The following is a 15,323-nucleotide window of genomic DNA, read 5'->3' as shown; positions in this document are numbered from 1 at the left end:
TTAACCCTTTGCTCCATTCTCCCAGACTCCCAACCACCTCCCCACATCATTCACCAAATTATCCACTGTATTCGTGAGTCTGTTTTTGATTAGTTTGTTCTTTTTGTTCCTTAGATACTGCATATAAGTGAAATCATATGGTATTTACCTTTCTCTGACATTTCATTCAGCATTACCTCTAGGTCATTCCATGTCATTGCAAATGGTAGGATTTCATTTTTTTAAATGGCTGAGTAATAGTCCATTGTGTATATGAACCATGATTTCTTTATTCAATCATCTGTTGATGGGCATTTAGGTTGCTTCAATATCTTGGCTACTGTAAATTGTGCTGCCATGAATATTAAAGTGCATAGATCTTTAAGGTATATCCATTTTTAATTTTTTGAGGAACCTCCCTACTGTTTTCCATAGGGGTTGTACCAATTTGCAATCCCACCAACAATATATGAGGGTTCCCTTTTCTCTGCATCCGCGTCAACACTTGCTGTTTTTTGATTTATTGATGATAGCCATTCTGACAGGTGTGAGGTGAGATCTCACTGTGGTTTTAATTTGCATTTCTCTGATGATTAGCAACCTTGAGCATCTTTTCAAGCCATCTGCATTTCCTCTTTGGAAAATTATCTGTTCAGGTCTTCTGGTTGTTTTTTAATTGGATTGTTTCTTTGTTGTTGAGTTGTCTTAGTTCTTTATAAATTTTGGATATTAAACCCTTATCAGATGTATCATTAGTGAAAATCTTCTCTCAGTTGGTTGTCTTTTTGTTTTCTTGATGGTTTCCTTTGCCGTACAAAAATTTTTTAGTTTGATGTAGTCTCATTTATTTATTTTTTCCTTGCCGAAGGAGTTATATCTGAAAATAAATTCCTGTTAGTAATATCAGAGAGTTTACTGCCTATGTTTTCTTCTAAAAGTTTTATGGTTTGGGGTCTTATATTTAAATCTTTAATCCACTTTCAGTCATTCTTGTATATGGCGTAAGAAGATGGTTCAGCTTTTTTTTTTTTTTACATGTATCTGTCCAATTTTCCCAACACCATTATTGAAGAGACTGTCTTTATCCCATTGTATATTCTTACCTCCTTTGTCACATATTAAGTGAGCATATAGGCGTGGATTTATTTCTGAGCTCTCTATTCTGTTCCATTGATCAATGCATCTATTTTTATGCCAGTACCATGCTGTTTTGATTACTGTAGACTTGTAGTCTAGTTTGATATCAGATAGTGTGATACCTCCAACTCTGTTCTTTCTCAAGATTGCTGTAGCTATTTGGGGTTTCTTATGGCTCCATATAAATTTTAGGATTATTTGCTCTAGCACTCTGAAAAATGCCATTGGTATTTTGATAGGGATTGCATTGAATCTATAGGTTGCTTTGGGTAGTATGGCTATTTTAATAATGTTGATTCTTCCTATCCATGAACAGGGTATATGCTTCCATTTATTTATATATTCTTCAATTTCTTTTTTCATTGACTTATAATTTTCTGAAAACAGGTCTTCTACCTTCTTGGTTAATTTGATTTCCGGGTATTTTACAGTTTTCAAAGCAATTGTAAATGGGATTGTTTTCTTAATTTCTCTTTCTGAAAGTTCATCACTGGTGTATAAAAATGCCACTGACTTTGTAACCTGCTACTTTACTGAATTCATTGATCAATTCTAACAGGTTTTTTTTTGTGGAATCTTTAGGGTTCTCTCTATATAGTAACATGTCATCAGCAAGTAATGAGAGTTTTACTTCTTCTTTTCTAATTCGGATGCCTTTCATTTCTCTTTCTTGTCTTATTGCTGTGGCTAAGACTTCCAATACAAAAGGAGTGGTGAAAGTGGGCATCCTTGTCATTCTTGATCTTAAGGATAATGCTTTTAGCCTTTCCCCATTGAGTATGTAAGCTGTAGGTTTGTCATATATGGCCTTTATTATGTTAGGGTATGTTCCCTCTATTCCCACTTTACTGAGAGTTTTTTAAAATTATTATTATAAATGGATGCTGGATTTTGTCAAACACTTTTTCTTTCGATTTGTTAATGTGGTATATCGCATTAATTAATTCGCAGATATTGAACCAAACTTGGATTCTAGAAATAAATACAACTTGATTATGGTGTATGATGTTTTTAATGTATTGCTGAATTTGGTTTGCTAATATTTTGTTGAGGATTTCTGCATCAACATTCGTACGAGATATTGGCCTATAGTTTTCTTTTTTCTGTAATGTCTTTGCCTGGTTTTGGAATCAAGGTAATGGTAGCCTCATAAAAGGAGTTATGGACCTTCCCTCTTCTTGAATTTTTTGGAATAGTTAGAGAAGAATAGGTGATTCTTCTTTGAATGTTTGGTAAAATTAGCCTATAAAGCCACCTGGTCCAGGGCTTTTGTTTTTTGGGAGGTTTCTGATTACTGATTCTATTTCATTGGTGGTAATCGGTCGGTTCAGATTTTCTGTTTCTTCTTGACTCAGTTTTAGGAGATTGTATGTTTCTAGGAATGTGTCCATTTCTTCCAGATTGTCCAATTTGTTGGCGTATAATTCCTTGTAACATGACTATTTTTTTTACCCCCCTCCAAGCTATTATCTACATTGAGGCCAGGATAAACTTTCTGCAATGTAACACTAATCGTATCAATCCTTAGTTAAAAATTCAACAGTTCCCCAATGCTTACAAAATAAAATGTTCCAAACTCCAGTCTTTCATCTAATATTATAGTATTCTAGCCTCTCCTAAGTCCTATGTGCCTATTATGTGCCAGGCACTACACTGAGTCCTTTATACACATGTATTACTTCGTTTAATTCTTATGACACCCTATGAATTATTTCCCTTATTTTACAGATAAGGAAACTGCAATTTAAATAGATTAAGTCACTTGTCCAATGTCCTTCTATAGCTAGTGAATGTTAGCATCAAGTCTAAAACTGTTTTAAGTCTGAAGGTTATGTTCTTAACCACTGCATTATACTGTCTCTGCCTTAGATTAGAACTTTAGAATGTTAAATGTAAAACAAGCTAGGCATAAACTATTGGTGGTTCTCAGACAGTTCAAGCTCCACTATTGAAAACTACCATTGTAATAGTCTGTTATTCCTTTTCAGTTAATACTCATTTGTATTCAGTGTTTTTCAAATGCTAGATTATATTGTGTGTGTCATGTTGCGCAGTTTAGAGGATATTTTACCTCTAATGAGTTTTATGACTGGAGTTAAAAGCTTATGTCTTTAACATATATCTATAGAGACTTTGATATAAGAGGCTATGTGCTTAAGTATATGATGAAGCTCAAAGCAGTGGTTCTTCCACATTAGGGTGCATCAGAATCACCCTGATAACTTAGTAAAACCAAGGGCCCCACCCTAAGAGTTTCTAATTCAGTAAGTCTGAAATTGCATTTCTAATAATTTCCCATGTGATGCTAATGCTGCTGGTCTATGGATTTTGAATATCACTGCTGTTCTACGAACCTTGAAAATGACTGGCTTGTGAGAAACAGGCAGAATAACAGATACTATGCATTAGATATTTGTCTTCCTTTCTTTTATTCTCTCCAACTCATTATCAACAAAATAAATTTAAAAATCTTTTAAGGAATTCTTATTCACAAGGAAAAAGTAGCATTAAACCTAAAATCAGATACTCTTTTACGCTGGCAGAGCACACATTTCTTTTTCCATTTATTTATACATTGTTTGAATCCAAAATAATGGTAGTTTACAATAAGAGACACAGTACAAGAAATACAATAAAAATGACTGTCATTGTTCTCATTGCTTCAGCTGAAAAAATAAATGTCATATTTGAACTGTCTTCATAGCTTTTTATGACTTAAAATTCAGAAGTGTTTCATACTGAAGGATATTTCCTGCTATCTAGTACATAAATTCAAAAGAATAGATTTCAGAGAGAGATGTTACATTATGAAAGCCCAGACCACCACTCTCCTCCAGAGAGTATTCACAATTAGAAATATGACTATAATGTATATGACTAAACTTCAAGGCCCATCTAGGTAGTTGGTATAAGGTGTGGCATAAAGATGAATGTTCCTCTAACGTTAACTGTTCATTCCTTTTATGTCAAACACTTTCACTGATATGGGAGTCAGAAATGCTTCTTCATCCTAGCTCTCAAACTAACTGCTTATTCTGAATAAACAACATAGTCTCTCTGACCCTCAGTTTCCTTATTACCAAAACTGGGATAATATCACATTTCCTATTGCCAAAAATGCAGGGTATTACTTTCATCAGGATTGCAGCTTCAAGAACAATTCTTAAATATAACACTGACCCAGCAGCATAAATGGTATTCTGTTGTCAATGAATCAAGTTGGCTATAGTTACCAACAGTTGCTGTGCTGCTCTCCAATACTGAGAATGATACCAATTTGCTACAGCATGCTTTATTAATTCTATTATTTTATATGAATCTTTACCTTAAGCCAATTTGAGACAAAACTATTGAGAATATCAGCTTTTTGACAAGTCAATGACACAGATAAAGAAGAGATACTGTTTTACAGGTAAACTGAACAATAGAAAAACTAAAATAAATAAGATCTAAATGACTTTTAAAAAGATATTGGTAAAACAGATTTTATAACAAATGCTAGGTATGAACCTTATCTGGACTCTGATTCAAACACATTAACTATAAAAATACATTTTGGGAACAACCTAGAAAATACTGATATGGACTAGGTAATTGATGACATTATGAAATAGTGTTAATTTTGTTAAGTGAATGTAAACAATAAATTATTCTTGTTTTTTAGAAATACATAATAAAGAATTTAAAAGTAAAATGTCCTTGCTTCTGGAATTTGCTTTAAAATACTTCAGCAAAAAAATAGTAAAATTATGGCAAAATATTATTGTTAAATCTAGATGCTGAGAACATAGGTGTTTCCTATCCTATTATCTCTTATGTAGGTTTGAAGAGTTATATAATAAAAAGTAATAAAAAGTAAAAAAATATATATATAATATCAGATTTATAGCAAGTTAACCCCACATGTCACTAAAATACAGTAGCCTTTCCAATAATATAATAAACCATTAAAGAGTCATGGCCTAAAAATCAAGTATTAATGTTTCATAAAAATAGCTATGATAAGGATACATTTATTAGTAAACTCACCTCCGGTGAAGTGACTCTGAAAATTTAAGGCTGGCATAAATAAATTCTTTAACTTGAATGTAAATATGAGGCACTGACTGAGACATAGGGAATTTCTTTGGGAAAGATTGCTGTAAAAGAAAAACAAGTTGATGTTGTTTTTAAAAATTAAAAAAAAAAGTGATAATTTAATCACTTAAATGTATAAAAATTAACTAGATTTCACATTCGAATTAATAGTAAATACCTGCATCTCAAAGTCTACTGTTATGTTTCTACATTATTTATGAGATTTTAAAGAAATCATTTCTTAAGAAAATAATGTAGCAATTTACCTTAAATCATATTATCAGACTTCTACCAAGCAGAGAAAGCATATATTAATACCTCTCTATGTTCTGATAAGTACCCTGCAGAAGATGCCTCACTGTCTACTTTTCTGCAGACAATACAAGAGTTAGGTTGGCTATGACAGTTATGGGCCAGCTTCCTGGCTAAGTCATCAAACAATTCTAAGTCCCTCTTCATTTACCCTCAGTGAAGGCTTGATGTCAACTCAAGAAGGTATCTATTTCATTCCATAACTCCTAGAATACCTTCTAACAGCTTTCTATCCAGTATACCATCAAATACTGGTATGCAGACAATGGTTTACAATGTGTTCCTTGGCTAATCTGCTTTATCAGCCAACATCCATTAAGAAACTCTCAGTTTCTAAAAGACAAACTCTCTCCAAGATTTTTACCAAAAGCCCCTTATTTATACTTCATGAAGTCAAGTCTAATCTACACTTCTACCTTCACATTCATTGCAACCTAGTTGTATCTTCTCAAAGCACCTTCTCCAAGGTCACCAATGACCTTGTAAATGTTAAATCCAATGGACTTTTCCAGCTCTCACGTTACCTATTTATGCAAAATAACTCATGCAGTTAGCCCCCTCTTGCTTAAATGATCTCTCCTTCCTTGGTATCCATGCCTCACACTAGTTTTCCTCTTATTTTTCTATCTTTTCTATATCTCTTCTTCTAGCCATCCCTTAAGGGGTGCTATGCCTTACGGTTCTAGCCTAGATCATCTTCTCTTCTTTCCACACATACTGTCTTTGGGTGATCTCATCTACTCTCATGACTTCAATTACCAAGCAAGTGCCAACATCTCCCAAATCTACAAATCCAGGCCAAATCTTTCTCCTGGAGTCCACATCCATACATCTATCTACCACTTGAACACCTCCATTTGGCTGTAACACTTAAGCTGCCAACACCTGTAACTGCATACCAGTAACTGATATGCAGTTACTGGTATTTGAGACATGCTCATTAGATCCAAAAATGAAATTATCAGCCTTTCTTTCTAAATCTGTTCTTCTTGTGCTTCCTAGCTTAGTGAATGCTACCACTGTCCAAGGAAGAAACTTGGCTATCTCACTTGACATCTCTATTTTCATCATCTCTAATAAACAAATAATCACCAACTCCTGTTGTTTTCACCTTATAAATATTTCTTAAATTCCATGGCCATAACTCTTGCTCAGGTCACCAATCTCTCTTATCAAGGAAACTGCAACAATCCCCTAGCTGGTCTTTCTGCCACCAGCCAGAGAGATCTTTCTAAGCACGTATCTGACTATGTTTTTACTACTTAAAATCCTGTGGTGACTTCTCATAGTCCCCCCAGGATAGAGGCTAAACTCTTTAACACTGTTTATAAGAGCTAGTATAATTTAGCCCTTTCTACTTCATCTTCATTTCTTGATCTTCATCTCTTGTACTTTATCAACCCTATACTTTATACTACAGAATTATAGCCTTTCTGCATGCTACTTCCTCTATCTTGAGTAATGTCAACTTCCGTTACTGTAATTTCCTATTGTTATTGTTTTTTTAAATCTTTTTCTCACTTGACTATAACTTCATTGACAGCAGAGACTGAATAACTAGCATGTAGCACAGTGGCTACTCTACACTAGGTAAGGACAAATATTTGAATGAACAAATGTATTCTTAGGTACCTCTGGCATAAGGAAACTTACAACCAGCTAGTAGTGAAAACATTCATAGAAAGCACTGTCTCTCCAAAACTGGTAGGTTCAATCTCTCCAAATTTAGACTCAGGAGTACTATTAAAATCAACCAAAGAATTGCTATTCTTTAAAATTACTTGATAACAATGTAAATGCTAACTCACATCCAATTTATGCTTTGCAGAATAATGAACCCAATAATAACCATTTCAGTACTAAGAATTTATTTTAATGAGATTAAAGACAGAATAAATTTGTTCTTATTTTAGCTAAAGGTTTCTAATCAAATTATCAAATCTATCTACAAAAGACTGTTTTTTGCATATATGTTCTATCTTACTTATTTTTCACTCATAATTTACACTAAAAATAACAACTCAAGTTATTTGAGCAAGTTTTACACCTTTCCTAATAGTTTTGATTGAAAACTATACCTAAGAGAAAAATTAAAAACACACAACCCAAAAGCCTGTTACTAAATAATTTATGAGATTTCTTTTTAAGTTGTCAAATTTAAATTTCCATGTGGCTTTTACCTTAACAGTGGTTCTTTTTAATGATAAGTAATATATGTTCCAATGAATCCAATTTCTAATGAGTTTAATCTTACTGCATATTTTGGAAGCACCCTACAAACTGACTTAAACTTCCTTTTTTAACTATAATCCTATCTGGAATACTTTAGTGTATTTAGAAGGAACATTAGTGATTATTTAGATTAACTTCCTCATTCGACAGATGAGCCACAAATGCCCAAATAGGGTAAGTCACTTGCCCATAATAAGCCATAGGCAGAGTCAGCATGTGAACCCAGATCAATCCAATGTTGTTTATGGAGCTGCTATAGCCTCAACAAACTTTATTACCAGTAACTAAAACAAAACAAAATCAAGCCATGCAATGGAGGATATTCTGGTAACATTTCTTGATAGGGACAACTATGATTAGGGTCTCAAAAACATAGAATTAGAATAATTACTCTGGTCTTTTGTGTGTATTAAGTACAGCTATTAGGAATATGCAATGGCAGCATTAGCTATAATCTAAAAGCTATGCATTTAATTACTTGGTCCTATATTTAGTGACTATTACACATAATATGCTTAGTTTGTACATATAAGAATAAAATATAAAAGTCATAATTCACACAATAATAGAAAATATAATACCCTTTTCCCATGAGATATTATGAGATACCCAAAGATACTGGATAGGTTCAAGTGTGTGTGTTTGTGTATGTGCATGCACACACATGTACAATCATGTGTAGTCCCAGAATACTCTCCATGCTGGTCTATTTCCTTTTTCTATCCTGTCTTTTGTTCATATAGCCTGACTCCAAAAATACATATTCCTACTTCAGGGAAAAATCTACAAGTGCTTATTATTTTCATAAACCTCTTACTTAACCAAGATAAACTTTTTGTGAGGGAAAAGAAAAGCCACAAAATAAGATCTTCCACAGTGCTCGATATTTCAAAGAAATTTCCCTTTCTTTCCCTAGCATATACTCTTATTCCTATAATCTACTCAACATTTAGTACATCTAATTTGGAACCCACTCAATGTTAGTAACATCTGCTCTAAGAATCTACCTAATATTTGGGAAAACTGTTCCTAATATCCCCAGGAAAGTTTATTCTTAATTTCACCAAAATAGGAGTAGTAGTAGTAACATAACCTTGAAAAGTTAACAAAACATAATTATTTTCTTAAATAACACGATAACAAAAAAAATGCCTCAAAAGAAGCCATTCTCACAGTATCAGATTAATATTACACAGCAATAAATTTATGTTTATTTTTAAGAAAATTCTTGAATTAAAAACTAACTTATACCTTTTCAAGGTCTGGATCTTGAAAGGGAAATTTACTGATGACTATTTTATATTCTTCTTCATTAACAACAGGGATGGGGCTATAATTATCTTCTTCAAAAATGTCCCTGTTAAGAGAGAATTGAATAACATTAGGAAACCTATCATTAGAATGCTGTACGACAATATTTTAAAAACCCAACAATTACAAAAGCAGTTTTAATTTGTCAGTTAAAGATCTAAATAGGAAAATACTGTATAATCATCCAGAATTCTAAAATTCAATATCAAGTAAGTTTTGTCCTTCAAAATTCATGTGCACTCTCTTCCTTCACTTGTAGTTTTAGTTTTGTTGTCTAGAACAACTACTTTAGTATGACAAACTTTTTCACCACATTAAGGTACCACAACTTTAGACTAACCTGAAAACTCCAGCCCATTTTTTAAGCAGTGTTTCATTGTATTGATCTCTTATTTCAAATAAAAGGTCAAAAAGTCGGTTCACTGGAAAACCATAACCCTAAAACACACACACAAAAAAAGACAAATAAGTCAAATAAATATATTCATTTAAAAATATTGCAAACACTAGAGAATTGTTTGACCACTATAGCACACTGTATGTCATTCCAACAGTATAAAAAAAGGATATCCTTTTAACTTTCTACTAAGTTGCCTTAGGCAGAAAGAGTTCTATGCAACTAGAATAATTTTTCCATTTCTTCTCTCTATTTTTACTTTCTAGTCTTAAAATGTATTAGAAGTCAGAACTGGAGAAAAAGTTCAAGATTAAAGATCTACATAATTGTGTCTTGAGAAACAGCCCTTAAATAGGATACTAGAAGAAAAGGGAATATATTCTGTCTGAAACATGCTGACTTCCTTTTGCACCTTGAATTTAAGATTGACTTTGCTGTATATGGAAAATTTATATCTATTCATCAAACATGTACTCTCCAACTCCAAATTCATTGAAATCTTACCCATATAGGACAAAACATTTTCACTCTCCAACTTCTGCATCTTTGTTCTGATCCTATCTCCAGTTGGAACCACTGGACAGGTTATCTATTCACTCTACTGTGGCTTTAACTTCCAATAGTTTCTTTCTCTTGGCTAAATAAATAAGCTAAATTGCCTCCCCTCTTTACACCAAGAACAACAAAAGAAAAAATGGCCCTTCCTCAATTTTCTGTGCCCTATCAGCTACCTCCCTTTGTTATTCCTTTCATAGACAAATCCTCCTACAATTTTAAATTTCACTTCTAATTCCTTTATTAAAACTGTTTCAACAATGTCACAGATCTCCTCCTCAGTATGAAATTCAATGATCTCTCACTCTACCTTATCTCTTTCTTGAAACTCTTCTGCTTTGAATTCTATATCATACCACTCTCCTTGTTCTCCTTTTTATCTATGACCAATCTTTCTGGTTTCCTTTTTCTTCTATCTCCAACCTTTAATCTTTTCTTCTAACTCTTTAGGGCAGTCTCAAGTCTGGTGACTTCAAACACTACTTTATATGATTATTCTGAATCTGTGTCTCTAGCTATACCTCTGTAAATTCCAATTATTTAATTCTAACACCTGTTAGACATCTCTAGTCAGTTTGCCAGTCAGCTGGCACATTAAAGTTAACTTATTTCCTCCCTTTCCAATTAAACCAAGTATTTTTCCAATTTCCTATCTCTGTTTATAGTTCTAGCATCGATCCAGTTTATCAGAAAAAAAAAAACCTTTAACATCTTCTAAATGCCCCCTCTCTGAAACCTCTAATCAGTCACCAAATTCTTTTGATTTTACCTCCTTCACAAATCTTTCAAATCTATCATTCTTCTCCATTAATTACTAACTTTCTTTCTTCCAGAAATATTCCCAGTTTTATTTCAGTTCTTTTCTTGCCTAGACCACTGTAAAAGCCTCCTAAACTGAAATTTCAACCATCTGTCTCTTTCAACTCAATCTATTGCCAAGACTCTCAAAATTATCATTTAAAAGTGCAAATCTGATCATGACATTCTCCTGGTTAAAAACTACAGAAAGCTTTAGTAGACCTATCACAATCAGGGTCAAACTATCTTATCAGTTTCAATACCACTATTTGCCTTTCTTTGCTCACACCCATATGCTAGTTTCTAAAGCCATCAAGTTGTTCAACCAGTCTCATGCTTATCATACCATACCTCTGTCTATAGTTTACACATGCTATTTTCTCTGCCATTAATGCCTCTTCCTCCGTATCTGCTTGCTGAACTCATCCATCAAAATTTAGCTTACATTTCACCATTCTGAACATAGTTTTTTTACAACTCCTGAAATCAAAGTTAGTCATTCCATGCTGTGAGCTCGAAGCTCTTTAATATATTGCTCTAATAGTATGTCATATTACAAATCTTATATTTTTACAACTAAACTGTGAATTTCTTGAATTCAAGGACTTTTATGTCTTTACTGTCTTATTGATTTTTAAGTCTGTGTTACTGTATATATCCTCGAGCTGCCAGGATATAGTGGGTGCCCAAAAATGTTAGTGAATGAATGTTTACTTTTGATTTGATCAATAGGCAGAAAGCAGAACTATTAATATGTTAGTGTTACATTTTTACTTTATTGTTTAATCAGCTTTGTTTTAAATAATAAAATAATGACATTGTAAAAAGAAAATTTTCCTTCGGATGGCAAAGTACCAGTTTTAAACTAAATATTATACAATATTCTTTAATAAGTTTTTATGAAAAGACCCTCCCAAATTCTTCAATAGGTATAACTTGAAAAGCCAGCATTTATTAATTCAGATCCACCTAATACTCGGCCTGCCAATAATTAATAAAATGAAAATACTGCAGGATTTCTGATTAAGTAGAGAGGACTGATTTGTCCTTCTCAATCTTATTTAAAAGCTGAAAGATTAGAAAGGCATATTTACAAAACTTTATGCACCTTTCACTATTACTTTTTTAATGCCTCTATTACCTATTAATCGATTACTCTTTGATTCTCTGGAAAGTTCCTTGGAACCACATCAAATACTCTAGATTCATAGTAAAGCTTTAAGTCATCAAGGATAGCAAAACTCCCTGCAGTTACTTAGAGACAGGCCTAAAAAATTAAGGCAGTTTCCAATAAAACTTACCACAAGTTTTTTCTTTCTTTTTCTTTTTTTGCAGAGAGATTAGTATTACATGTAAATTTGTCAAAAATGTTATAAAAACAAGAAAACTCATATTATTCTGGTCTTATAGTATACGCCACACAAATAATAAAGATAAAAAGCAATAAAATAATTTACTAAAGGAGCTTGTGGAATCATCTTAGGTTAATAATAGAGTGAACAATTATTACTCTAGGACGAAAAGATTCTTGTGATGAAACAAATAGTTTAAATTAGCATACTTTATGAATACTTAAGTTAGCATATTTTATGAAACTCTAAGTCTAATAGATGTTATTAAAAAAAATTCAAGAGTCAAATATATTGGGAAAATGCTGCATAATCATCTTCCTTTTGGAGACTTATGGTATAAATTTTCTCAGGCTTTTAGTAGAGAAATCAGCTTTACTTCACTTACCATTTCCCAAATGTTTTTGATCACGGAACTCTTATTGAAGTAACATCTATTATCACACTTTATGAAATGCTAGTTTATATTTGATGAAACATTCCAACCATAAAAATTCCATAAATTTAAACATGAAAACAAAAAGCAATCAAATCCTTTATTATCTGTGATCGAGAAGGGACAAGCTTAAAACTTTGATACTGAAAATCACAAAGACATTGAGTTTTTAGATTATTCAGTTTCAATCTAATTTTTTTAAAAAATCAAAGAAGTAAAGTGATTTGCTCATAGTCACAGCACACCTGAAATTAGAAAGGAAATGAGTAGACACAGCTTTCGAACTACGTTTTCATAATTATTATCACATTTTAAACTCAAAACAATTCTGAAAACTAGTTAATAACCGTGTTTTCACAAATGAGGATCTAAAGTTTGGAAAAGTTGTAGACATAATCAATAAAAGAGGTGGAACAAAATTTGGTGTCTATGTGACTCCCAGGGCCCACGATCATTATCCCAAGGCAGAAATTGTATCTTCTAATTTCTAGTTCAGGGTTCTTTTCACTACACCATGTACATTTTTTTAACTACAAAAATACTTTATTCCAATGGAATGACCAATATTTTAAAAAAGGTAATATTCCCTGAGCTCTGTCCAAGCTTCATGATAAGGAAGTGGTATGCAGTCCTCAGTGATAGGGGATACCAATACGTAAGTAAACATTTGGTTACTTATTACCATTAATTCACAATAAAATAAATAAGCATGGTCTATTATTTCATATACCTTTAAGTGCTTAAAATAGCCATTAATTAATTATATTGTTAGAGTATCACCCACCTGCAAAGTATCTGCAAATATTACAATGAGATTCTTCAGCTCCAGAACAAGATCAGGATCAGTGCAATAAGACTGAGGTGAGGGGTGAAGGAGGGTAGGTGTAAGGGTGGAAACACACACAAACAAAAACCAGAGTCGTTTGGTTAAAAACTAAGAAATAAAACCTGAAATTTTTTCCTTTAATCTGCCAAACTTACGATAAATTTTAAATCTTGGTTATTAGTTAGATCCACTAGTTAGACCCATTAGTTAGTTGGCTTCCTCTATTCAGTAAAAATTCTTAGGGAAAGATCATAAAATGTTATATCTAAAGTATCTGTATTATATGAAAAAATTTTTTTCTGCAATTTATGCACACTAAACTTTGGTCAAAACAATGATGCTTAGTCTATAGCCATGCCACCCTGAATGTGCCTGATCTCATCTGATCTCAGAAGCTAAGCAGGATCAGGCCTGGTTAGTACCTGGATGGGAGACCACCTAGGAATACCAGGTGCTGTAGGTGTTTAACAACTAATTAATTAATTAATTAATTAATTTTAAAAGAAAAAATAAATTAATTAATTAAAGCAATGATGCTTATGCTTCTAATAGTTTTTTTTTAAATGAAAAGGATGGATTATATATAGACGACATATTTTGTTTTCAATCATTTACCTACTCTCTTATAAAAGAGACACAAATATATTCTTTTTTCCAATAAAGAATGACAATTTAAGTATTTTCTTAGTAATTCACCAAAAGAAAATAATTACTTTCAAAGGGAAGTGAAATTCATCCTATCCCCTAAACAGTATTTAATAAGATTTTGAGTGTAATATGTTGCATTTAACATATTATGACTTTGTATTTGATGTCACGGAATTAATAGGAAGCATACTATAATTTTACATATTCAGAGCTGGTTTTCACGTAAACCATGATAAAACATTGCTCTTTATTAATATGTTATGAAAAGTTGTAGTTAACTTGATAATGTATCAAGAATCTACATTCCTGATAAATAAAAACATAGTGCATTTACAACATAAATATCATATAAACTAATAATCCTTCAAAACATTTTCAATCTCTATTCTCCATAATAAAATTATAAATCAAAGATTACAAAATTTTAAGCATGGAGAGATTTTACTGAAGATAAACTACTAAAATTGTCCTAAGAAAAAGTCTACACTGAGCAATCGTTAATTTTAGTAGTCTTTATAACACTAACATTAATTATTTCCACAAAAGGCATATTACAAAAACATTTCATCATTTTTCTTCTGTTCATAAAAATATCTCTCATTATTCTAATGAGTTCATTATTCAAATGAGTTCTAACTTTGACAATTGCATATTTAAAAGAAATTAGTAACTATTACTGTAAACAAATTATGAACATCGAAGAATACATTCTATTGAGTTTTAATGGTGGAGTTTATTTTGAAAGCAAAGAATTTGGAATGATAATTAACAACCTTTTCTTAATAGTGTTTTTTTCAGTGATCTAAGTGGTCAGTTGAGACTAATAAGTCTGGCTTAATTCTTCCTTTTCTATAATGCTGGACTAAATTTGTCCTGGGAAACCCCAGTCAGTTGCAAGATCACAGCCCTATATCACCCAACAAAACTTGACATTATTATTTCCAAATCCAAGCAATAACAAAACTATGCAGAATAAAGCAGTTTCCTTCTGATATCATGCAAATCAGAAGTTCTTAAAGTAAATGAATTAAAAATTTAGTAACATAAATTGTCTGACTTACTGAGTGAGCTCTAAGGACAGCAATTATCTTTGAGAGGGCCATGTTCCAAAGTTCATCAGTGTATGCCTTGGTTACTAATCCTTGAGTCACATGTAAAATGTGATCTTCCACCACAAAGAACCTAAAAACAGTAATTACCAACATAACGTGTGTTAAAAAAAAAATTAAAACCCAAATGGGAATTAGTTCTGACATTTAACATATT

The 15,323-nt window shown here is 32.2% G+C and overlaps 1 protein-coding gene and 1 pseudogene across 6 annotated transcripts in view; one reads left to right on the top strand and one right to left on the bottom strand.

Annotated features, from left to right (window-relative positions):
• Positions 1-15,323, bottom strand: part of EXOC6 (exocyst complex component 6) — a 168,404-nt gene that overhangs the window by 79,269 nt on the left and 73,812 nt on the right. For all 6 annotated transcript variants that reach the window (XM_036222110.1, XM_016151301.2, XM_036222112.1 and 3 more), the window contains exons 11-15: positions 15,119-15,239; positions 13,368-13,439; positions 9,389-9,486; positions 8,989-9,094; positions 5,146-5,255 (exon numbers count right to left, since the gene is read on the bottom strand). In XM_036222110.1, coding sequence (XP_036078003.1) covers positions 5,146-5,255; positions 8,989-9,094; positions 9,389-9,486; positions 13,368-13,439; positions 15,119-15,239 — 507 coding nt within the window. The remainder of the gene's footprint in view (positions 1-5,145; positions 5,256-8,988; positions 9,095-9,388; positions 9,487-13,367; positions 13,440-15,118; positions 15,240-15,323) is intronic.
• LOC118604138 lies at positions 13,754-13,872 on the top strand (annotated as a pseudogene).

Source organism: Rousettus aegyptiacus, unplaced genomic scaffold, assembly GCF_014176215.1.
Source record: "Rousettus aegyptiacus isolate mRouAeg1 unplaced genomic scaffold, mRouAeg1.p scaffold_m13_p_6, whole genome shotgun sequence".
Taxonomy (NCBI): domain Eukaryota; kingdom Metazoa; phylum Chordata; class Mammalia; order Chiroptera; family Pteropodidae; genus Rousettus; species Rousettus aegyptiacus.
The sequence above is the reverse complement of the archived record's forward strand: the minus strand, read 5'-3'. Positions and strand labels throughout refer to the sequence as shown.